Genomic DNA, 24,182 nt, shown 5'->3' on the forward strand with positions numbered 1-24,182 from the left:
CAGACACCAAGATGCACCAATTCTAGACATATAAAGAGTTTTGGAAATCCTGGCGCAGCCCAAGTTCTCTGCTTCTTCAAACTGTCACCCCAAGCCGTCCACGAACGTTGTGCAAAGTCTCGCCCCATAGTCGTGAGCCTCCATCTCCATTCATCCACTGCTAGGGAAAGATTCTCCTGGATACCAGGTAGGAGATCGCGGATGCGGATGCCGTCCGGTCGGTAAAGCCTCCTTACTCTACGGGCCCCTTCTCTTCCAATGACATAGATCCCTAGGTATTTGCAGGCCGGTTGTGTTATGAGCATGTCCAGAATAATTTCCTTGAAAAGCCTTCCTGGCGCCTGTAGTTGTGATCTCAGATGTTCCTCTAGTTGCGGCTGCACCGTCAACTCGCATCAGCCTGACACGGGCCGGAAATTGCTCCCGAACATTTCGAGCAAGTATGGGTTAAATAGGAACTGACCAAAGTCAAGCCAACGGGGCCCATTTCTTCGAGAAGCCCTTGCCTCCTCGACTGACGAATGCAAGTAGCTCTGGGTGACGGTAGTAAAGGCGTCGAATACTGCAAGCGGGAGCTCATCCGCCTGTGTCAGATGTGTTGGGAAGGAGAATTCCGGCATCGAAATCGGTATCTTCCCAGCAGACATCATGGACACTCGAGTGTGTAAAGCACTAGAGACGCAGTTGATGTCGTCTTCAAATTTAGCCATCTCGTGTTGCGTAGGCTGCAGCCACTTCAGATCCTTTTCAACCAACTGACCATACTGGACGGGTGAGCAGGGCTTTGAGTCGCAGTACTGGCCGCGCAAGATGTATGCGACTACATCTCCAATCTTTCGATACATCCCGCGCAGCGTATTGGCTCTTGGGTTCGGCATTTCGAAGCATCATCTCAATTATCTCCGTGATACCCAGAAGACGATGCGAGCGGCTTGCGTCATCAAAACGTGTCCGGGCCGGGGGAGTAGAAGCCAAGGTAGAAGCTTAAGTGTAACCACGTGACTAGAGTCACATGATATCCTATTGTAGCAGGCACTGCCCGGTGGGCAAGTGCACTTACCTCTGAGCCGAGAGCTCTTGTACACATACATCACAACACGACAACAGATAGCAATACAATCGTTGATCCACAGCCTCCGACCCGACACTGCTTACGCAGTTACATTAAGACCCAGGATTTCGAGTTCTAGGCTGGAATAACACATGAATGTAGAGGGCACGGCGTGATTGAATAAAGTGTAGAGACTTTGACCTCCATTCTTCTACGCCTGCTTCTAGATCTTCGCATGACCGCACCAGTGGTAGAAGCCATGGAATACGAGGCGGAGTACATCCTTCCTCTTCTAGGAACCGGGCCCGTTTGTGCACGGGCTCGTACTAATGTAAACGAGTAACATCCAGATCGGGAGAGTGCTTCAAGTTCGAACCGTTGTGGGGGTGGCACTTGGGAGGGTCCGCATACCCAGGATCGTTGATCAGAGAGGGCCGATCGCTGTCGCTCATGGTGGAATGTAAATGTGAAGACAATAAGATAGTTTGCTGAGAGTGTGAGGGTGTAACGTATACACCGCGCTATGAATGTGATCGTTAGGGCGTAGACCCGGATCACGTCACTACCTGGATACTACTACGACTGGGTCCTTCCAGTATGAACTAATCTCAACATGAGCTTGCAGACCAACCTTTTCCCCTAAAGGTACCGTATTGATACAATCCTTTAATGATGTTGTAATAATGCTAGGCTGCCGTGCACCCTACATATTTGCCCTAACCTTTGGCAATTATATTGAGTCTTGCTCTCCCCTAATACTGGCTCGAATGTGGTACCATGTTATAGTCGGCCCGACGGGGCGCCCGAACCTACCGCGCCTAAAAGGCCTTGAATGGTTACATCGACGCAGCAGGTTCGCAATTAAAGACCCCTTCAGCTGTGATACTCGCCCGGATATACATACAGAGGCCCTCAATGCTTGATTCTGTGAACTTGATCCTCAGCTGTGGTGCTTGACCGGAAGCAGTCGATACAAAGGCCGTTTCCTTCCTGGATTTCACGTAGCCTCAAAGCACGCGATTCTCTATACCTAGGTTTCTTATGGTACCTGTAATCACAGGGTTCCCATTCGTAAGGCATGGTTGGGTCGGGCATCTCTTCCAATTGCTGAAGGACTTGTGATACCTTGCCAGTAGATATCTGCGACGGCTCAAGGTGGCGTTCTCGAAGAAGCTCATTGTATGCAAGGTTATGACAACTTCCCCACCCGCAAGTGCACCTCCTATCGTCCGTTCCAGCATAGAACGATCCCTGGAACAATAATTGCTGCAACTCAATGCGTATCAGGTTTCGTTGCTCTTCTAGTAGATCTGCGGAAAGGGCATTAGCAAGTGAAATTAGTCTTTCACAAGTTTCGTACTTACAGAAAACTTTCCATGGCATATAGTCAAGCTGATCGATGATCTGATCAGCGAGCGAGAGGTAGGATCCGACATGACTGAATATCATCGCGAGTGTAATATCGCTAAAAGCCTGTGGGTTGTCGAGTATATAGGCAGCAATCATAAGATAACACAGGTCTGAGATTTCCTTCACAGCCTTAGGATTCAGCCAAACCGTGCTGGCGTATTTCAGGGCAACAGCGCAGCCGAATTTATCGGCAGCAACAGCAACCCCAAAAACATCGGTGGGACTCAGGGACTGTGGCACTGCATCGTTCCGGAGATGAATAACGTTGCAGAGGATCTCTAGGGCGTCTGCATCGTCGTCTCTCATTGGAATCTCTTTGGGGTCGTTGCTCTTTAGATTCTTCCCTTCAGCAAATTTCGGTCCGAACATGGTCCTGAAACATGCTGATGCGTTACTGAGAATGACGGAACAGACTCGCATCTTCTTTTTCTGTGGGCCGACTACGAAGATGACGTCGCCATCTGTAGCAATGTCTGTTTGCGCAATCGCAGAGTCATCGCTGTTCTCGCTGGCGTCCATGGTCCTTACAGGATGCGCGAAAACGATGGAAAGTGTTGGTATGTATCAGGAGCAATCACAAGCTTACGATAGCTGCGGTCTTAGTAGGCTAAAGTCTGTGGAAGTATCACGCTAGACTACCCTTCGATACCTTACCGTAACCAGCCGATACGCCGCCCCTGCCAACCAATACATGACTTACCCCGCACCAACGTCTCACGTCATTGACGCAGGCTTGCCCACTACCCCTAAAGTAAAAGTATGGTAACCTTAAATGAACTAAGTCTCTACCCTCTCTTCGTATTTATACTAGTGCGTAGCAACAACAGCCCGTGTGCTCAGTATGAAGCATATCAGAACTGAAATCATAGATATGACGGAACAAATCGGTGATTTGGTCGACGAGCTCGTTGCATGCCATGCACCACCAATTCCGTTCTCGCCAACCATGTACATAGACCTCGAAGGCGTAAACCTCTGCCGTGAGGGTTCCGTTTTGATCTTCACCCTTCTAATCGATACTGTCATGCCGCCTGGACGCGTCTACCTGATCGATGTGCACACCCTAGGCGCACAAGCATTCAACACTGCCGGTGCCAAACAGAAGACACTGATAGACATCCTTCAAGACGAAAAGATTCCAAAGGTCTTCTTCGACGTTCGAAACGATTCAGATGCGCTGTTTGCGCATTTCGACGTGGCGCTGCAGGGGGTCGGGGACGTCCAGCTCATGGAGAGTGCAACGAGGAAGACCACAGTATCTCTAAAGTTTTTAAGCGGCCTGGCCAAATGTGTTGAGACATATCAACCCATATCCTACGGTAGCGGCGGACTAGCTAACTGGAAGCGGGCGAAGGAGAAAGGCGAGCGATTGTTCAAGGCTGGACATGGCGGCTCGTATGATGTGTTCAACCAGCGTCAGATCCCAGAGGATATCATATCTTACTGTGTCGGTGACGTCCAGTATCTCCCTGAGTTGCTGAATAGGTTTTGAGGGCAGCGGGCCTATCAGTGGGGAAAGCTAGTCGACGAAGAATCTGAGAAGCGCGTTGCGATGTCCCAGAGATCAGACTACCAGCCTCACGATCCAAATAAGGTGTTGGCTCCGTGGAGCGAAGAGAAGAATATGGTATTGGATCAGTGGAATTATGTGCCTTCTCCTCGCGATGACTTCGAAGAGGTCTTTGATAAATCCCTCGACTCGTATGATGATTGGGAGGATGACTGTGGGACCAGCTGTAGGGACATCATCAGCGATCGGGATCGGAATTGTTACGATTCAGACCGACTCTCATGAACTCCAGTTCCAAGGATTTAGATACTTGGGTCTCGCGTTGGCGTTCCTTTTGTTCGATATGGTATTATTATCAGACTCCGCAACAATCAAATCAATCAATCTTAAGGTTGTCGATTGGTTTGATTAGCTTGCGGCGACGCTGCTGATTGATTGCGGATTGATTGTTAGGGTTTTTGAGCAGATTGATTGCGATTGATTGGTTGATTGGCTGATTGATGCTAAGAAGTAGTATACAGGGGGTTATGGTGTTGTACTCCAGCCTTCTATATCGTACTGTTGTACAATCTCCTCATCTTTGACGTCACTCCACTTATCTTCATCATCACCGTTGTTGTACAAGCCGTCAAAGCCAGCTCGTCTCCACGAACGTACAAGCTGAAGGGCAGCAAGTAACTCGCTGCCAAGAGCTCGCCGGCGCGGCTCAAGTAAATCGCCAAGCTCGCTAAAGAGCCTCTCGCAGTCGCAACTAGATGCTGGTATCGTGAGTATATCAATCGCAAACTGGCTCAAACACGGGTATTTTGAGCGTAATTGAATCCAGTACTTGACTGGGTGGCCATCGCTAAGATACTGTTCGCTTGTCCACTCTGGCTCTTGAGTTCTCCAGCGCTCGTACTCATCGTCGTGGGCAGCCTCTACCTGAGCCTTGTTGCGCCGTACGAGGGCGCCAATCACATCATCTATTCCTCTATGCCTTGGTTTTGCAGTTGTTTGAGATAGAGGACGTGTACGTTGAGGCTTATACGACTGCCAGAGCTGCAGGAAGCCAGCGTTGGCTGATGTTAGCCATTCTGGCTTATCCACCCAGCTGTTCTCGCAGTAGTATTTGTAGTATGGATGGAGGCAGGTAGCAGCGTAGTATGCTGGCGATCGATCGAGCTTGTTGTAGTAATCGTTGGCCTTACTCCAGGCGGCGCGGAGGTTAACAAAGAGGTGATCTTCAGGCGCATCAGGTGGGTTGAAGTCAACTTGCTCGTACGAGCGCGTACGGGCTTCGAGCGCGCCAAGTACGTATTCAAATACAGGAATAGTCTCATATATAGCGCCGTATTTGCCTGCCTTTCCGCGACCCTCAAGCTTCTCCGTAGCAAGCTTAAGCGGCTCTAGGCAGTCCTGATACTCTGTTATCACCGCCCAATCAGCAGCTGTAAGTCCTGTTGATCTCATCCAACTAGGTGCTTCAGGGAGTTTATTGCCACGTTGACAAGCGCGGCGATCTTCAAGGGAGAGTGCGTTAATGTAGTGCTCAGCGTAAGAGTTGTATGCTGCCTGGAGTTGAGTTGCGCGTTTGAAGGCAGCGTAGTAAGAGTTCCAGCGTGTAACAACAGGCTTCACAGGCTCAAGTACGTGGAGGCGCTCTCTAGCTGGCAACTCGGCGTTGGCGGCGGTTTGGAAGCTTCGGAAAATTTCGTGTTGTTGAGGCGTTTTTATATGGTTGATAACGTCGATAAGTACACCTAAGGGCCCTTCTTGACGCCACTCCTGCATGTACACCTCCTCTGTTTGGAGCTGCTCGTCGTTGTTGTTGTTGTACGCCTCTTGATTGCTGCCAAAGATAATTGCCTGGCCAATAAGGTTAAGCGTGTGAGGGCCGCAGCGGAGGCGTCGGTGAGCAGCGTTGAAGTCGTACGCGTGGGCGAGCGAGGAGACTGCAGTATCGTTGTTTGCAGCATTGTCGAGGACGAAGTAGCCGAGTTTATCACTCCCAATACTGTATTCTTGGAGCGTCTTTTTAATTGTATCAGCGATAGCATCACCAGTATGAGAGCCTGCGAGATGTGGGAGGGCGATGGGGAGATCTTGTATCACTCCAGAGGCGTTAGCAAAGTGTGCAACGCAGACTTGCTATCAGTCAGGTAACTCAGTTCGAACTGACTGAACTGACTGCCAAGACTCAGTTCAGTCAGTCAGTTCTTGGGGCAGCTGGACGTCAGTCCAGTCAGTTCAGAAGCCTCCAGACTGACTGAACTGACTGACGTTAGACTGACGTTAGCTGTTTTTAAAGCAGTATTTTAGAGTTGTGAAAGCCACATTTAGTGCGGCTTCGAAGCCGCGCTAGTCCTAGATATAAAGACACTAATCCTATATAAGTTAAAGCATCTAGCTTTAAGCTAATTAGAGTTTGCGGAAATGCGCTACCCGGTGCGCACCTAGTAAGCCTTTCGCGTCGCGTCGCGTCGCGTCTGCTATACACACGACGCTAGACTACTGTTGCCATAATACTTCTTGGTGTACTTCATGTCTACTCCCTCTAATTCAGGCCTTCGCCGCCTTGTAGAATGCGACAAGCGCAATTCTCCTCTACCATCGCTATCAAACGCGCCTACTGTTGGCGATACTGCGAGCGAGGCCCAGGCTGATGAGCCCTTGGCAGTACAGGCGGACTTCCCCAACGACGGCGACGACGACGACGACGACGACAATTACGACGGGCTTGATTTTAAGCGTGTGCCGTATCTTGAGCGGCGCCAGGTTGAGCGTAATAGTCGCGGTGGGCCAAAAAGCTGGATCTACCGCCACGGCTGGGCCGTCTGGCACCGCAAGTACAAGAAAAACTACTGGCTTTGCCGGTACTGCCATCAACGACGGAAGCAGGAGGCTTGCTACGAGGCTGACAGCACTACAAACGCCGGCCGACACCTCTCAAGCAACAAGCCTGGACACTCACACGGACCTAACGGACCTGTACCAATTGCTAGCCGGGAGGGCAATATTATGGGCGCGCTCGCAAAGTCCCAAGTATATATTATGAGGTCTAAAGGGATAGAAGTATCGCAAGAGGTAGCAAACGAGATAGCAGCAAGCTTTTCAACCTCTCGATTTCAGGACGCGCTGAAGGACTGGGTAGTCGCGGACAACCAGAGCCTTCGCGTAATAGAAACGCCGCAGTTTCGAGCCATGATTGCGGCCGTGAGCCCGCTAGCCGAAGCTCTCCTTTGGCGTAGCCACTAAACGCTCCACGATCATATTATTACTGAGTACAATACATACATACTAGCTGTTGCCAACTACCTTCGCGAAGCCCGGTCGCTTATACACGTGTCATTCGACAACTGGACTTCAACTGGTGGGCAGTATGCTTTTACTGGCCTCTGCGTACATTACCTTAACAGCGAGGGCAAGCTAGTTGACCACCTGCTTGGGTTGCCTGAGCTACACGGGGCGCACACTGGCAATAATATTGCCGCTGCAGCAACAACAATATTTCGGCTATTTGGCGTTGACAACGCGAGGGTTGGGTACTTTGTGCTTGACAACGCAAGTAACAATGATACTGCAGTTGAGTCCTTAGCAGAGGAGTTTGGCTTTATCGCAAGCGAGCGGCGGCTGCGGTGCTGCTGCCATATACTCAACCTAAGCGCACAATTAGTAATTTGGGGCAAAGACCGTAGCGCGTACGAGAATGAAGCCGCACACCTTGAGGAAGAGGAGAAGTACATGGATGAGTGGCGCAAATACGGTCCTGTTGGCGTCCTCTTTGACGTGATTGCGTCTATCTGTACGCCTCAAACTCGACAACTACTAGAGCGCCTACAGTGCGAGGAGGCAGAGTCTCTAGGTGTTACACCCCACATCCGGCAGCTTGTGAAGCCTGTTAAGACACGCTGGAATAGCTATTTCAACACGTTTGTCCGTGCAGCTGAGCTACACGCACAGTCCGCAACAATCAATTAAGTGGGTCCTAGAAGGTTCAGATTGGATTGATTGATTACCGCTTTAAGCCTAGTAGTTACCTATAGGAGTTTAAGCCCTACCTAGATAGGTAAGTGGGTCTAGGAGAGTGACCGGATTGAATTGATTGTTGCGGAGTCTAGCTACACGGCCCTATCGATGGCTATATTGAGTGTAAACTTGAGGAGCATAGTGCTGCAACAGCAACCTCACGACGCCGGAAGAATCGTGAGCAGCTCCCTGCTGCCCAGCCACGGTTATATATACGCGAAGGGGGTCTAAGCGGCAAGGACTAGGCGACAATAACAGAATACATTCGACTCCTTGAGCCATTTGCCGAAGCTACACGGCTACTTAAAGGTCGCGGCCGACACGGCCGACACGGCGCTATATAGGAAGTTCTAGTAACGTTTGAGTAGCTTCTTAACCAGCTTAAGGCTCTCAAAGACCGCCTTAAGGATGTAAATTACGAAGATCTAGATGCGCCTGAAGATCATCTTATTACAAACGTTAACCTTGCACATTGTAAGCTTGCTAAGTACTACGCAAAATTCGATAACGCGCCTGTCTACTACACTGCTACAATACTACACCCGCACTACAAACACCACCTCTCAGCGCTCTGGAAGGTGCCTGACACCCATGTCACTGCCCGTGACGGTGTCCACTATCGCGACGGCTGGCTTGACAATAACCACCGGGCATTCCTGCGTATGTGGCAGGGGCGGAAGGACTCTGCAGCCACTTCAGCCAGACTCCGCAACAATCAATCGATTGACATGATTGATTCCTATATAGTTTAAAGAATTACTTCATTAGGCAGCCTTTAACCTAGATAGGAATCAATCATGCCGATCCGATTGATTGTTGCGGAGTCTGCCCTAAGCAGAAGGAGCTAGTCCTATAAGAGGAGAGCTAGCTGGTGAGAAGTGAATGCATAGAGACTGGCTTGCCCGGCCGACAGGGATCACAAGCTAAGCGAGATAGGGGTCCAAGATAACTATCTTCAACACCAAAAACCTTCTCTTAATACGACACTACTCGCCTTACAACTCGTTAATAATAAATCAATCTAACTAATCAAATCAATCAATCTGACCTTCGCAAGTTGATTTGATTAGCTATTTTGAAAAGCTTAGATTGAGTTGATTGAGTTGGTAAAAACTCCAAATGACCAATCAAATCAATCAATCTGACCAATCTGGATTGATTGTTGCGGAGTCTGCCTTTGAGCCTGGCACAGACGCCCGCAACGGGGGCATTGAACTGAATCAGTGGTCAATTAACAACAACATGAGCTTCATTGGAGAGCCGGGCGAAGCCACACACCAGGCTGGGCATGTCATAGACCTTACCTTCTCGAATATCCCCTTTGCCACAACTGAAGTAGCAGAGGACCTACACTGTGGCTCTAACCACTTTACCTTACTCACCACAATCCCCGCTAGAGGGCGCCAACCTCTAGACCAATTCCACTACAGGGTGCCAACAAGACGCCTGCACCAGTTTAACGCTCTAGTTGAACTTCACCTCCAAGCACACCCAATCAGCCCTATCAACACGAAAGCAGACATTGAGTCATCTATTGCCAGCTTAGAAAGAACCCTATGGGCCGCGCTCAAGGGCGCTGGCACACCAGACAGGGCAAAAGGTCACTCAGCACCATGGTGGACAGAAGATTGCGTAGAAGCCCACAGCCGGCACCGGGCTGCCAGGAACTTAGCAGAACCAGGGACGGTCCCAATCGAAACCAGGGAGTTCCTTGCCGTCGTGCGGAAAGCGAAGAAGGAGTACTAGGCGAACCGGATTAACAATATCACTACAGATAAGGAGTTATATAGCCTGCTAGGTTGGCATAAACTTACCCCAGGACAGCAGGACATCCCACTTATCGTGAATAACCAAACCATCTCAGACCCACTAGAAAAAGCCGAAGCCCTGCGGGTGGAAATCCTGGACCGGTTCAGCGCTGAGGACGACCTGCCGGAGCCAGTATGGCCTACCGAAACACCGGCGGGTACACTGCCATGGGACACCCACATCCCTATGGAAGAAGTCGAGAGAAGCACTATTGGGGTGTCCAGCACCTCGCCAGGCACCGATCGAATCACCGTCCGGCTTCTCAAGACCTGCTGGGCTCAGGTCAGGACCCACATCCGCTCTATCTTTCAGAAGTGCCTTGAGCTCTGCTACTTCCCCACAGCCTGGAAAACGGCCGAAGTCGCCATGATACCAAAGGTCGGCAAGAAGGACCGCACCTCCCCAAGATCCATGCGTCCAATAGCCCTCCTATCCTGCCTAGGCAAAGGACTTGAACGGGTTGTAGCAAGACGGCTGGCCTGGACCGCAATGACTCACGAGATACTCAGCCCCCAGCATGTAGGCGCGCTCCCGAAACGCTCTGCAATGGACCTGCTGGCCTCCTTCACACACGATACACAAAGAGCTTGGGCATTGGGCAAGAAGGTGACTATGGTTACTATGGACGTTCAAGGAGCCTTTGACGCACTTCTTAAGAACCGGCTACTCGTCCGCATGGCAAAGCAGGGCTGGCCAGACCTAGTGCTCAAATTTGTCAACAGTTTCCTCACAGATCGCAAAGTCAGGGTTAGATTAGGCAAGGCAACCACCCAGTGCTACACCGTGGCCTGCGGAACACCCCAAGGATCACCACTGTCCCCAGTCCTCTACACACTATACCTAGCAGAGCTTCTAAACCAGGACACAACCCGCCGCTTCGGGTATGCTGACGACGTCTGCATATACCGGGCCTCGAACTCTCTGGATGAAAACGTTCGCCTGCTGGCAGAAGATGTCAGAGCTATCAACGAGTGGGGTGCAGCAAACAAGGTTGCCTTCGCACCAGAAAAGTTGGAAATGATGCACCTCACTAGGCAATGGGATAACTATTCCCCGCCCTGTGTTGTGGACGACTCCCTCACCATTACACCAATTACAGATCAGGACGACGGAGTCCAACCCGCCTGCCGATGGCTGGGGTCTGGTTTGATCGAAAGCTCAACTTCAAAAGACACGTTGAAACGAGAGCAGCGACAGCCCGCAAAGTTGCCCATCACATCCGTAGTCTTGCCAACACAGTTAATGGCCCCCAGCCTCAGCCCTCCGCAAAGCAGTCACTACCTGCATAATGCCATGTCTCCTCTACGGAGCAGAAGCATGGTTTGAAGGCCGCACCAAGAACCCTCTGACCAACCGATCGGACCAACCGCCCGTAGTCAGCACTAGGATTAGCTGGCACCTCAAAGCCCTCAACCAGACACTCACCATCGCGGCTCGCGCTATCCTCCCTGCCTGGAAAACCTATCCAGGATGGGCACTCTTTCGAGACGCCGGCTTACCATCAGCACTCATTATGCTAGAAGAAGCAAAGCTGAGATTCGCTCTGCATCTGCAAGTAGTCGATAAGAACCACCCACTTACAGCCAGGATCAAGATCTCGGTGATACCGAAGGGCAGGGGAGCTGGAGGTTTGCAGAAGCCACACTCCAAAGTCCAGCGACTTGGGTTGATTCTTCCTACCATTCCCAGACACACCCTCATAGCGCCGCACTACTCTCCAGGGTGCCGCACTGACCCAACAAACGGTATAGCCAAGGCTGAGGCCGCCAAATTATTTACGAAGTGGTGGGACACCCTTACCAACCAGGACGTCACCATCTTCTCTGATGGATCAGAACAGCGCACTGACGGCGAACGCTTTGTCACCTACGGCTACGCGATATACCAGGCCCAGACTCAGATTGCCATAGGGAGGGGATCGCTTAATCCCCAATCCCATGTATTCGATGCCGAAGCAGTGGGTGCTTGGAGAGGTCTCCAGCACGCTATCAGACTAGCCCCCCATGGCCACCGCAGGCTATGGATGTGTATTGACTCAACGTCAGTTATCTGGGGTATACGGGGCAACGCCCCCACATCGTCGCAATGGGCATTCCTTGAGTGCCAGGCAGCAATGGCAGTCTTCAACATACAAGTACGCTGGTCGCCAGGCCACACCGGGATTATTGGGAATGAGGCAGCAGACCGCCTTGCCGATGCCGAAGCAAAAGCACCCAGCCAGCCTTACGGCATGGCCGCGGAACCGACAGCATCTGGGGTGCGTTCAATCGCTAAGTCCTTGCTCAACGCTGCCAGGCAGCGCTGGTGGGACCAAACTCGGACCCAAATGTCGGCCTGGTACCGGCAATGGGAACTACCCTACCAAACCACAAAGACACCAATCGAACTGACGCTTCCGCGCCCTGTTCTCGCGCATCTGCTGGCCATCCGGTCACGACATGGGGACTTTGCATGGTACCACATCAAATTCAGACACGACACAGCAGAATTGAATTGTTCTTGCGGGCGACTCAAAACACCTGAGCACATGCTCTTCTGCAGAAAAACAAGACGCTCTTTTAGCAGATGGCCGCTCCGACCATCCAACCCCCCAAGCAATATGAAAGAGGCCGTCAGGTACCTTAAGGCTCTACTTACTGAGCCTGAACACTTCGAGTCACTTTTGGAGCTCACCAAGTACTTCACAACAATCTGCCGGCGATAATTTTAGTTTCGGCATTACAAAACACATTACTAGGCGGCCTTTAGCCGCTTATGTCTATGTCATCAGTCCCTCGCTCATTTACCACCTCTACACCTCCTCCCCCAGCTTCAACGCTAACGCCCTAGGCCTACTAGCCCTAGAACAAGAGCTCTGCTTCATTGCTCAACACATCCACAGCCCCACAGCCCGGAACCTAGATAGAGTCTTTTCAACTGGCGGAAATTACCCTACTAGACTGCACACACTGCCAACACCCAAAGAATAGGAGCACCTGAGTACCATACAGGGCGCTACCCGTCTTTCATGCCCCCTGGGAGGCTTTCATAGGACGTTAAACAATACATACATACATACATACATACACAATACAACCTCAGTTCAATCCTCAATTCTTCCCGCACTGCTTGCACGCGATCTCCCACAGTTGACTACCATTTTCTCTACGCATATACTGCAACTCGAAGTAAACTGGAATCTAAAGGTTGTAAGTCATTGTCGGATATGGCGAGTAATACAAGAACGCCATTAGATGCAATCAGACAGACCAGTGATCGGAATGGTCTGGTCTGACTTGGTCTTGGTCTGGTCTAGACCGCCAAGACTTGGTCTGGTCTGGCGATTTTTTGAGACCGTGGTCGGACCGGTCTAGATGATCGGACCGGTCCGGCTATAAATAGGTCCACGTGACTAGATCTTAGACTAATCTAGCCAGAAAATTTAGCACAATATGAGTCATTAAGATCAAGGTAAGTCTTCTACTTACATAGAACAATCAAGTCCTTAACAACCTACTTATATACTATTGTTATGGAGCCTTCAACACCAACCTCACCGTCCCCATCGAATATTATAAGACTAGATTTAACGTCTCTTACTCCATCTCCTATCCCCACGTCATCACCCACCCCTATACTATCACCCACTCCTATTCAATATCACGAATCTCCAGATGAGTTCGTGCAGGGCGGTATCACGTACGTGAAACGTGCAATAATTGCAAGGAAGGATTTCCGTCAAGGTACATCACACATCTGGAAGTACGGACTCCAATACATTCGAGATAGCGATAAGAAAGAGGTGTATTACTGCCATGAGTGCAGGGTTGGGAAGAGCAAGCAAGAGTTGTTTGTCATCAATGGCACTTCTAGGATCCGGAATCACCTGGAACAGAAGCACCAGATTGATCCCCAGAGTGGCATCAAGCGAAAGGGTTCTGTACGGAAGTCTATAATCGACCAGCAAAAGGATGGGGCTGCTTCCAGCATCTTTTTCTGGAAGGAGTCAGTAGAGAAGTTTAAAGAGCTTCTAATTCGTTGGATTGTGTACTGCCATATCGCCTTCTTTCAATTAGAGAACCAGTACTTTCGTGAACTACTCCTCTTTTTAAATCCGGCACTACTCAACCACCTCCCGAAGGCTGCGAAGACTATCCGAAGCTGGGTAATGAATGCATTCATATCGAAGAAGCAACAGCTTAGGGAGGACCTACACCATTCACGGAGTAGGATCTCTATCTCCTTTGATCTCTGGACTTCACCAAACCCTTACGCTATCCTAGGCGTCGTCGCTATGTGGATTGATACTACCGGCATGCGACGTGTTACCGCTTTAGGTATGCGACGTATATACGGCGAACATACTGGAGAGAATCTTGGATCGGTGGTCCTTGAATTGCTGGAAGAATACGACATTAGCGGAGATCAGATTGGATACTTTATGCTGGATAATGCCTCGGCAAATGATACCGCTGTTGAGTTTATACTCAAGGATCTCTGCCCATGGATGAAGTCAAAACAACGTCGTCATCGCCGGCTGCGTTGCTTGGGCCATGTCATCAACCTCTGTTGCCAGGCGTTCCTTATGGGGCGAAACTGTGAGAAGTATCTTGCGAAGCTGGAGAAGCATCATCAACGTGGCGACTATACGAAGGTGGAAGAGCTCTGGAAGAAGTTCGGATGTTTGGGTCGTCTTCACAACCTGGTGCGATACATCAGGCTTACTCCACAACGGCGTGAGGAGTTTGCTACAATTATTATCGGCGGAGATCTTTCGCAATTCGACGGGCTTGAGCTTATCCAGAACAACTCGACCCGCTGGAACTCATGGTTTTATTCGATTACACGTGCATTAAATGTTCGAGAACGTTTAGAGCTCTTCTCGGCTCGTCATGTACCTGGAAAGGGCTCCGTAGGGATCGCGAACTTTAAGCTTGATGGACAGCACTGGTTTGAGCTTGAAAAGATTGAACTCGCTCTCAAAGACTTCTATGCTGCAACTTTGCTTTCTGAAGGTAAGAAGACGTCACTTGCGGACTGGTTTTCAACTTTGGACTGCCTTCTCCGGGAGATAAGCGAGACGAAGGATCACTACCACGACATCCACACTGAGGACGATAACAACTTTACATGGAAGTACCTTCAAGGCTGCGCTGATGCTGCTTGGTTAAAGTGCGTTGAGTACTATAACAATCAGCAGCTGAATTGGCAAAATCGATTCCCTGAAGATACTGACCTTCCACCGGCATATTATGCGGCTCAAATCCTTGATCCATATCGCAAGTGGGGATGGTTCAGGCAAGAGTGGGTTCTTCATGGCGACGAAGAGAAGAAGAGGTGGTTTGAAAACGCACAATTAGCGGTGAAGCATCTCTGGGAGACAGAGTATAAGGGAAGGTACCCTGTCGAGATGCTGCCACCACCAGCCAGGAAGGAGAGAGATCCTGACCCAGCATTTGATCGCCAGCGGGAACATAAGCGCATTCGAATAGACGCTCCAGTTTCTACAACTGATTTGTATGAACAATACATCTCTACTGACCGGCTTCATAACGAAGAGGCAGGTTGCAATGAGGCTATTGCGTACTGGCTATCTCGCTACGACTCCCAACGAGATCTCGCTCGCTTCGCTCTAGACATGTTTGCGATCTCGCCTCTGTCGGATGAATGCGAACGTCTTTTTAGTAGCGCGAAGCTTACTATCGTCGATCGCCGTGGTAGGCTGAAGGCAGATATTATAGAAGCGTGCGAGTGTCTCCGGGCCTGGTATGGAAAGCCCCAAGCTGAGGGGAACAGCGATATCGAGGATAGTGAGAACGAAGACGACTAGATTGACAGTCAGTAGTAAAACACATTTCCTCGGCTTCCTTCTTTGCTTCAGCCTCATTCTTGGCGGTCTTGTTGGTCGGACCGGTCTGGTCGGACCGGTCCTTATGTAAGCTGTAACGGGCTGAGCCCTAAGTCACATGACTAGGCTGCGAGCCTAGTCGCTTCCCCGGCAACGAGAGGGCCGTGCGCCAACCCAAACAAAGCGGGCTCGCCGCTCGCGTCTTACCTTCTTTCTTCATCTTGACTGTAAATAGCATCTGGACTAGGTAGCTGGAATACAGTTCCTACAGACCGTTCACATACAGTCAAGATCAAGAAGAACACGCAGAACACGCAGAACACGCAGCAACCAAGGCACCGTTATAATGAGCTCCCCCGGGGATACTAACATGACGACGAACGATTCGAACCAGCTGTTACAGTCGCTACTACAGAGACTTGAAGACATGAGCACTAGGATGGAGAGGCTGGAAGCATCATCGCACGAGCCACCTCAAACGCCTGGTCACAATACAGACGCCACCACTGATCCGACGCCAACCTCCGAGACTTCGAACACATCTGTGCCTATAATCCCAAAGCCGCGGCACAGCTTACCCCACCCGCCTACGTTTGGTGGAAACAAATCACAATGGCGAGGATGGAAGCTAGAGATGGAGGGCAAGATCGAAGAAGACGCGCAAGCTATTGGAAGCCTAAAAGCTCAGCTACGCTACGTCTACATGCGTCTTGATGGGGCAGCGAAAACCAACGTTACAACATACTACGAGATACAAGTTAAAGAAGAATCGCCAAACCCTTTCAAGCTGCTTGACCGCCTTGAACTCCTCTACGGCGAACGAAATCGGAAGGAGAAAGCCATTCAGAACCTCTACTCTATACGCCAGAAGGACGACGAGACGTTTATTTCCTTCTATCCACGGTTTGAGAAAGAGATGGCCAACGCTGACGCAGAAAGCTGGCCTGAGCATACGAAGATATCCTACTTACGAAATGCATTAAGTGGTAGGATAAAGGATAGGCTTGTTGGTACATCAGGGACAGAAACAAGCACATACGCAAGGTTCGCTCAGAAGTGTGTAGATCTTAGCAACGACATGGAGTTGTTCGGCCAATGGACGAAAACAACCCGTCGTTACGGTAGCCGAACTGCTGAAAATGCACCAACCTATGAACCACCAGCAAAATCAAATAATGCCACGCTCACAGCAGTTTCCCCCGAAGACATGATGGAATGGGAACCTACGCAGCCTACAACTACCCAAGTGAACGCTGTCGGCCTCCGCGGCAAGACCAACATGAATGGATATCCATCTAGGCGTCCCGAAGACCGAGAACTTATTGGAAAACGAGCAAAATGGGTCAACCAAGAGGAAATCGATGCTCGACGCCAGGAACGACGCTGCCTCCGATGCGGCCGCAACAATTGCCGAATAGCTACATGCCCGTTAGCAGCCGCTCTACGACCAACTCACGTTAGCGTCAAGACAGCAAAGAGTACTGTGGTCACCAAGGCAGCTGTAGAGGAGGAAGATCCAGAAGACTCCGAAGCAGAGCAATAGGAACACGCGGCAGCTCAGAAAGAATGGAAGGAGACTGGAAAGCAAAAGATGGATAGCGATCCCTTTGTAGTGGACGTTAGACTTAATGGAACTGACTTTGTCACTGGACTTGTTGACTCAGGTTGCCTTTGCTATTCCGCCATCAATGAACAACTCTTTCGATCTCTGAGACTGCCATCAATCAAGATAGCCCCGCGTCAGCTGGAGGAAGCAGCTGGGAAGAACGCAGAACCAAGTACTGTCCTAGATACAGTTACTTACGCCTCGATAGACATAGACGGCCACCAGCAGAAACGCGTCTTCTTCTACGTTGTACCTGGCCTGACTTACGACGTGATTCTGGGAAAGCCCTGGTTAGAGGATGCCGACGTCACAATTTCGGCCAAACAAGGCTGCCTGGATATCGGCGCATCAAACATCCGCGCATGGAACCACAAGAAAGCGTCATACAAGCCACCACCAATGAAGGCTACTCAGGTGATGGCTTCCGCATTCATGGCGGAGGTGAGAAGAAGCCGTAGGAAGAACAAAGGAGACGGTATTGCGCTCGACACTGGACTGTTCGCTGTTTCCATCGCCGACATTGAGAAAGCTTTGAAACCGCGCAAACGATCCGATCCGAAGACGAAGCTCCCACCCCAGTACCACCAATGGCTGAAGGCTTTCGACCATTTCCTAGCTGAGAAACTTCCCCCGCATCGTAAAGGCGTTGATCTCCACATTGAGATTGAAAAGGATCAAGACGGAAACGAGAAGACCATTCCATGGGGTCCGCTCTACGGCATGAGCCGAGAAGAGTTACTAGTGCTTAGGAAAACTCTCACCGAGCTGTTAGACAAGGATTTTATCCGCGCTAGTAACTCTCCCGCAGCCGCACCCGTCCTAATGGTTAAAAAGCCAGGAGGGGGCATCCGATTTTGCGTTGACTACCGAGGCTTGAACAACATCACCAGGAAGGACCGTTACCCTCTGCCTCTATTCACAGAAACACTGAGAAATGTGGCCAAAGCTAAATGGTTCACAAAACTTGACGTTATCGCAGCCTTCCACAAGATCCGTGTGGCCAAAGGAGAGGAATGGAAGACAGCTTTCCGAACAAGATACGGCCTATTCGAATGGCGGGTTGCTCCCTTCGGACTAACAGGAGCACCAGCCGCATTTCAACGCTACGTAAATAGTGTTCTGCAGGATTACCTTGACGACTTTGTTTCAGCCTACGTTGACGACATCTTGATCTACTCGTCAGGATCGCTTCAGGATCACAGAGAGAAGGTTGGAAAGGTTCTTCAACGCCTCATAGACGCTGGACTGCAGATTGATATCGACAAGTGCGAGTTCGAGACTAAACGAGTTAAATACCTCGGGTACATTGTGGAAGCAGAAGTGGGTATTCGAGTTGACCCTGAAAAGATTATCGCAATCCGCGAATGGGCTACACCAACGTCAGTTAAGGCTATCCGAGCATTTATTGGTTTTGCCAACTTCTACCGAGTTTTTATACCGAACTTCTCGGACATTGCTGAACCGCTCATCAACCTAACTAAGAAAGAGATGGTTTTTCATTGGGACGAGGCTTGCAATCAAGCATTTGAAACGATTAAGGAACTTCTCATTACAGCACCAATACTCGGCCATTTTGATCCAGAGAAGGACACCTTAGTAGAAGCCGACTCCTCAGGACATGCAACTGGCGGCCTATTGCTGCAGAAGGACAAGAACAACAACTGGCAACCCGTTGCTTACTACTCAAAGAAGCACTCACCAACAGAGGCCAATTATCCAATTCATGACAAGGAGCTTCTAGCTATTGTTCGTTGCTTAGAAGCATGGGCTCCTGAACTACGTATGGTTAGGAAGTTTACAGTTCTGACGGACCACAAGAACCTCCAATACTTCTACCGCGAACGACAGCTGTCTGAAAGACAAGTACGTTGGTCAGAGTTTCTCTCACGATTCGACTTCTCCCTGGAATGGAAACCTGGAAAGACTATGGGAAAACCCGACGCCCTATCACGACGAGAACAAGACCTACCCGCCAACTATGACGATGAACGAATACGGTCTCGATTTATCCGTCTCTTCCAGAGCAAGCACTTGCGGAGTGTTCAAATCCAGTCTCTATCGTCTGAGGAGATTGACTTCACAAAAGAGATACGCATGTTTGAGGACCAGGAGATGCAGAATCTGTGGCACCGAAGCCGCCAAGAAGATAAGCTTTATCAGGAGCTTACTACACTAGTAGCAAATAAGGAGAGGAACCTCCCTACTAAGCTTCAGAAGGAGAAGTTAGTGAGTATAGCAGAATGCACCCTAGACGAGAGAGGCTTGTTACGATTTCGAGACCGGACATGGATCCCTCACTGCGAACCACTCCGCACGCGAATCATTCAAAATATTCACGACTCGCATATTACTGGCCACCCCGGACGAGATCTTACCTACTCAATCTTATCAAGGCAGTTCTTCTGGTCAGGTGCAGCCAGACTCCGCAACAATCAATCGATCGACATGATTGATTCCTATATAGGTTAAAGAGTTACTTTATTAGGCAGCCTTTAACCTAGATAGGAATCAATCATGCCGATCCGATTGATTGTTGCGGAGTCTGGGTGCAGCAAGCGACGTGCGACGCTTTGTCCGTAACTGCGAGATTTGCGGAAGGAATACGATATGGAGAGAAACAAAGAAGGGCCTCCTTAAACCATTACCGATCCCAGAACGTATATGGGGGGAACTTTCAATCGATTTCATTACCGACTTGCCGCCATCTGGACGGGATAACGCAACGAACTGTATGGTGGTCACTGATCGGCTGACAAAGGGAATTGAACTAGAAGGTATGCACGATATCTCGGCACAAGCCGTAGCACAACGACTTTTCGAACGGCATTATCCTATTCACGGTATTCCAACGGCAATTACGAGCGATAGAGGACCACAATTCGTTAGCGATCTTTGGAAGCATTTCTGTAAGCTCCTTAGCGTTGAGCAACGCCTGTCGACTGCCTACCATCCGCAAACCGATGGTGCAACAGAACGAATGAATCAAGAGATTGAAAAGATGATTCGAATCTGGGCCACGTACACGCAAGAAAACTGGCTGGCACTTTTACCTGTCGTTATGGGAGCAATCAACAACCGCGAGGCCTCATCCACTGGCCTAAGCCCCTTCTATTTCATGCACGGATATCACAATGAACCTATTCAGCTAGTAGAGGATCGAACTATTCAGGACCGACCAAAGAAAGATGGCGAAGCACTAGCAGAAGGCTTCCTCAAAAGACTCCAAGATGCAACAGAGTGGGCCCAAGCCGCGATCGCGATGACACAAGAGAAACAGCAGCATCAGGCTAATAAGACAAGAACAGCAGCGCCCCAATACAAGGAGGGAGACTGGGTGTTTCTAAACCTTAGAAACGTGAAGACAACACGACCTTCCAAGAAGCTAGACTGGTTGCATGGAAAGTATAAAGTCTTGAAGCAGGTCAACTCCCACTCTTATAAGCTTGACGTTCCGGGAAAAATCCATCCTGTCTTTCACGTAGACCTGCTTCGCTACGCGCCTGACGACTCTTTCCCATCGCAGAAAGTTGGAGACACTCAGCCAGGGCCTATACTTATAGATGGAGACGAGTTATGGCTGGTTGAGCGTATTCTGGGCGAACGGACAATAGGGCAAGGAGGGAAAGGAATCAAGGAGGCATATGTGAAGTGGGTGGACTATACTGAACCGACATGGGAACCAGTGAGCAACGTACTAAAGACTGACGCTTGGAAGAAATGGAAAAAACTACACGCTAAAGGGAAAGGAGGGGGGTAATGTAACGGGCTGAGCCCTAAGTCACATGACTAGGCTGCGAGCCTAGTCGCTTCCCCGGCAACGAGAGGGCCGTGCGCCAACCCAAACAAAGCGGGCTCGCCGCTCGCGTCTTACCTTCTTTCTTCATCTTGACTGTAAATAGCATCTGGACTAGGTAGCTGGAATACAGTTCCTACAGACCGTTCACATAAGCACCTGGTCTGGTCTGGTCTGAGGGTACAGACCAGACCAGACCAGACCATTCCGATCACTGAGACAGACACCGTAACTAATACACACTTGATTATAGACTACAAAATACGTCATCATAGGAAATCGATTGTATACCGAAGAGTCTGCCCATTACAGAACTCTCAACCGGACTAAGGCGGATAAGTTGCGTCCACAATCCAAGCCACCCAGACACAAATGACAAAGCCGGCAGTACACACCGCACCAAGACGCCCCATGCCCTTCTCAACACAGTCCGCAACAATCAATTAAGTGGGTCCTAGAAGGTTCAGATTGGATTGATTGATTACCGCTTTAAGCCTAGTAGTTACCTATAGGAGTTTAAGCCCTACCTAGATAGGTAAGTGGGTCTAGGAGAGTGACCGGATTGAATTGATTGTTGCGGAGTCTACTTCTCAACGACCTCTCCGCATCAGTCTACCCTAAAAAAGATATACAAAAGAGCCACCAACTCCTCCAAGCCATCACTGCCTCAAAATCGGAGCGACCTCAGCATCACTCCTCTTCCCCACCCGACCCGGCCGCTTCCCCGCCGCACCCTGATCAACAAGAAACCTACCATCCCGGAATCTCTCATCACCCTCATGAACATTCGGACACCTTAGACCCTTGGGACATGTACCAGCAGCGAAGTGAAAGCAACGCTGACGGACGCAGTCGGCGTGCTCGGCCGCACAGTTTGCGCATGGTTCTCCCTGGTCACACTCGACGTCCCACCAGTGCTTGTAGCAGTTCACACAAGGCACTTTGGCTGGCGAGGTGGGTGGCGGGAGTCTGCGCCTTGGCGCTGTCGCCGTGGGGGCTGGGGTGGAGTGAGAGGATGATGCGAGGTTGGGGGTGGGGTGCTCTACCTCTGGGGTTGTGGATGCTTGGGGCTGCTGCAGGGACTGTATGGGTTGTGTGTCGAGAGAGGTAGAGGTGGTGAAATCGGCGGGCGGGAAGAGGTTGAAGTCTTGCATCATGTTTCCATTGTCCATCATGTTCCCGTTGTCAAGCATCCCTCCTTGTGGGAACTGTAAGTTTGCGTCCATACCTTGTTGTGGGAACTGTAAGTTCGCGTCCATCATACCCGTGCCAAATGACTGGACTGTATCTTCAATGTCATCCATCGGGAGCAGCGGCATAGTCCAATCCTGCAGGTCCATGGGCATCGTGTTCTGGCTTTGGTTGGGGAATGCAGCCTGATTCGGACGCTGAACTCCCGTGTTGCTCGACGGTACAGCTTGCAGGAGCTGACTGTGCTCTGGGAATGCTGCTGAACTGGGAAGCTGACCCCCCATGTTGCTCGACTGTACATCCTGCAGAAGCTGGCTGTGCTCCGGATGCGACCAGTAATCAACTTGGGGTTGCTGCTGCACCTGCTGTAGTTGACGATGTTGAGGCGAACCACCATGGCCAACCGGGGATCCATTGGAGCCACCATTATGCTCTTGTCGGAAACGTTGCGTGGGTGTCATTGGTCCCGGGGAGCCGTTTGACAGCTGCGACACCCGGCGTTGATGGGTTCCATGTGGTGACATCATGTAATTATGACCCTGCATCGCAAACTCGCCGTTTGGATTCATGGCGCTATTGTTGGAGAGCTGGGACTGAGCACGTGCGCGTTGGAAGTTTTGTGCTGGGAAACCGGCGTTACTGAGTACGTTAGCTGAATCCAAACCTACTTGCGCTGCCTACAACTTACCTGATGGAATCGTGCCTCATCCGCTTGTTTGAGGTGAAGGACTGCTGGGGAGAATTCTGTTGACCGTGTGGCCCCCCCTGGAGATTCTGCTGCTGAAGATTCTGCTGATTGCTGCGCATGTTCATAGCTGCTTGTAGTTGCTGATTGCGTTGCTGCATTTGCTTATGCGCTTCCTCCAGCTGGCGTTTCAGATGGCTATTATACTCTACGATGTGCTTGCCCTTCGTGAGCCACTGGGCTTCGGCCTCCTTCAGTCGATCCTGCGACTTGCGTGTTGCTTGCGCCAACTGAGACTTGTGATCCTCTTCCATCTTCTTCATCTGGCCGATGTACTTGGCACTGGTGACTTCCACCGTGTCAGCCTTGCAGGCTTCAATGCGAGTCGTGACTTCTTCGGCCGTCGCCACAGCCTTTGCTTTCTCTTCCTCGAGGTTCCTGTTCAATTTCATGATAAGAGCCTTCATCTGCGTAGACCTATACTCCGATTCGGCTTTAAGCCCCGCATGTTCTGTCAGAGCCGCCGAGAGTTCATTGCGCGACTGTTCAAGGTCTTCTCGGAGCTTCTGGGTTTCGGCCAGGTGTTCGAAAGACGGCCTGCCATCGCCTCGGTTGGCCTCCAGTTCTGCAATCCTGGACTTCAGGCACTTGAAGGTCCTGTCAGATTTGATGTGGTAATCTCGCAGGTCGAACTTCTGTAGCTCGATCAATTTCTGAAGATTCCTGGACTCGTTATTGGCGTGTATCTTTTCGGCATAGCGAGCCTGGGCGCGAGCGGTTGCTGCTTTCTGCTCGGCTTCGCATGCGGCGGCATGTTGACGGGCAGCTACGGCGCGTGCGTTGGCTTCAGTCAAGCTCGTCTGAGCATTGGAAGCTCGCTCTAGGAGAACCGCCTTTTCGTGCTCGAGCTCAGCGATGCGGCGGTTGAGCAAGACTTCCTCATGTGAAGGGGACATGGGCGACGGCGGACCCGCTGCAGGATCTTGCGACATCGTGGGTTTTTGTGGATTCGATCAGCGCTTCGTGCAGGCGCGCTCAGGGTTACGCATTCAGGGTCGAGGCAGGGTGCAGAAGCGTTGTGGTAATTGCGACCACTGTTTTCGTGGTTCTATAGCTGCAAGGCTTGGCGCGGCCCAGAAGTGGTGAAGGACCAATAGAGAGGCAGCAGTCAGACAGAGTGGTAAAAGGTGTGTGCGAGAGAAAGACATCGAACTGTTCGATAACACATGGTAAGAGTCTAGGCTAGGCAGCAACCAGAGTATGGACCCTCCCTCACTCTGGTACCATGGTAC

The 24,182-nt window shown here is 50.6% G+C and overlaps 11 protein-coding genes across 11 annotated transcripts; 7 read left to right on the top strand and 4 right to left on the bottom strand.

The window, feature by feature from the left end:
* Positions 1 to 395: 395 nt before the first annotated feature.
* On the bottom strand, positions 396 to 878 carry PtrM4_087190 (uncharacterized protein; the record flags this gene model as incomplete). The annotated part of the gene is made up of 1 exon (XM_001940022.2): positions 396 to 878. The coding sequence occupies one exon, from the start codon at positions 876 to 878 to the stop codon at positions 396 to 398; it is 483 nt and encodes a 160-aa protein (XP_001940057.2).
* Positions 879 to 1,963: 1,085 nt separating this feature from the next.
* PtrM4_087200 (putative btb poz domain-containing protein) lies at positions 1,964 to 2,980 on the bottom strand (the record flags this gene model as incomplete). The annotated part of the gene is made up of 2 exons (XM_001940021.1): positions 1,964 to 2,361; positions 2,416 to 2,980. The coding sequence occupies 2 exons, from the start codon at positions 2,978 to 2,980 to the stop codon at positions 1,964 to 1,966; spliced, it is 963 nt and encodes a 320-aa protein (XP_001940056.1).
* A 322-nt stretch (positions 2,981 to 3,302) lies between these two features.
* On the top strand, positions 3,303 to 3,953 carry PtrM4_087210 (3'-5' exonuclease; the record flags this gene model as incomplete). Its single annotated transcript, XM_001940020.2, has 1 exon — positions 3,303 to 3,953. The coding sequence occupies one exon, from the start codon at positions 3,303 to 3,305 to the stop codon at positions 3,951 to 3,953; it is 651 nt and encodes a 216-aa protein (XP_001940055.2).
* A 543-nt stretch (positions 3,954 to 4,496) lies between these two features.
* Positions 4,497 to 6,474, bottom strand: PtrM4_087220 (Dimer-Tnp-hAT domain containing protein; the record flags this gene model as incomplete). Its single annotated transcript, XM_066106752.1, has 2 exons — positions 4,497 to 6,101; positions 6,466 to 6,474. 2 exons carry the CDS (start codon positions 6,472 to 6,474, stop codon positions 4,497 to 4,499), a joined length of 1,614 nt encoding a protein of 537 aa, XP_065963690.1.
* Positions 6,475 to 6,494: 20 nt separating this feature from the next.
* PtrM4_087230 (uncharacterized protein) lies at positions 6,495 to 8,731 on the top strand (the record flags this gene model as incomplete). Its single annotated transcript, XM_066106753.1, has 4 exons — positions 6,495 to 6,629; positions 6,729 to 7,197; positions 7,255 to 7,886; positions 8,348 to 8,731. The coding sequence occupies 4 exons, from the start codon at positions 6,495 to 6,497 to the stop codon at positions 8,729 to 8,731; spliced, it is 1,620 nt and encodes a 539-aa protein (XP_065963691.1).
* A 367-nt stretch (positions 8,732 to 9,098) lies between these two features.
* On the top strand, positions 9,099 to 12,492 carry PtrM4_087240 (uncharacterized protein; the record flags this gene model as incomplete). The annotated part of the gene is made up of 3 exons (XM_066106754.1): positions 9,099 to 9,718; positions 9,770 to 10,932; positions 11,042 to 12,492. 3 exons carry the CDS (start codon positions 9,099 to 9,101, stop codon positions 12,490 to 12,492), a joined length of 3,234 nt encoding a protein of 1,077 aa, XP_065963692.1.
* An 807-nt stretch (positions 12,493 to 13,299) lies between these two features.
* Positions 13,300 to 15,597, top strand: PtrM4_087250 (uncharacterized protein; the record flags this gene model as incomplete). Its single annotated transcript, XM_066106755.1, has 1 exon — positions 13,300 to 15,597. One exon carries the CDS (start codon positions 13,300 to 13,302, stop codon positions 15,595 to 15,597), a length of 2,298 nt encoding a protein of 765 aa, XP_065963693.1.
* A 388-nt stretch (positions 15,598 to 15,985) lies between these two features.
* On the top strand, positions 15,986 to 17,158 carry PtrM4_087260 (Retrotrans-gag domain containing protein; the record flags this gene model as incomplete). The annotated part of the gene is made up of 1 exon (XM_066106756.1): positions 15,986 to 17,158. One exon carries the CDS (start codon positions 15,986 to 15,988, stop codon positions 17,156 to 17,158), a length of 1,173 nt encoding a protein of 390 aa, XP_065963694.1.
* A 48-nt stretch (positions 17,159 to 17,206) lies between these two features.
* On the top strand, positions 17,207 to 19,690 carry PtrM4_087270 (uncharacterized protein; the record flags this gene model as incomplete). Its single annotated transcript, XM_066106757.1, has 1 exon — positions 17,207 to 19,690. The coding sequence occupies one exon, from the start codon at positions 17,207 to 17,209 to the stop codon at positions 19,688 to 19,690; it is 2,484 nt and encodes an 827-aa protein (XP_065963695.1).
* Positions 19,691 to 19,952: 262 nt separating this feature from the next.
* On the top strand, positions 19,953 to 20,978 carry PtrM4_087280 (uncharacterized protein; the record flags this gene model as incomplete). Its single annotated transcript, XM_066106758.1, has 1 exon — positions 19,953 to 20,978. The coding sequence occupies one exon, from the start codon at positions 19,953 to 19,955 to the stop codon at positions 20,976 to 20,978; it is 1,026 nt and encodes a 341-aa protein (XP_065963696.1).
* A 695-nt stretch (positions 20,979 to 21,673) lies between these two features.
* PtrM4_087290 (Med15 multi-domain protein) lies at positions 21,674 to 23,882 on the bottom strand (the record flags this gene model as incomplete). The annotated part of the gene is made up of 2 exons (XM_066106759.1): positions 21,674 to 22,844; positions 22,894 to 23,882. The coding sequence occupies 2 exons, from the start codon at positions 23,880 to 23,882 to the stop codon at positions 21,674 to 21,676; spliced, it is 2,160 nt and encodes a 719-aa protein (XP_065963697.1).
* Between the last annotated feature and the right edge of the window lie 300 nt (positions 23,883 to 24,182).

Source organism: Pyrenophora tritici-repentis, chromosome 3 (genome assembly GCF_003171515.1).
Source record: "Pyrenophora tritici-repentis strain M4 chromosome 3, whole genome shotgun sequence".
In the NCBI taxonomy this organism is placed as follows: domain Eukaryota; kingdom Fungi; phylum Ascomycota; class Dothideomycetes; order Pleosporales; family Pleosporaceae; genus Pyrenophora; species Pyrenophora tritici-repentis.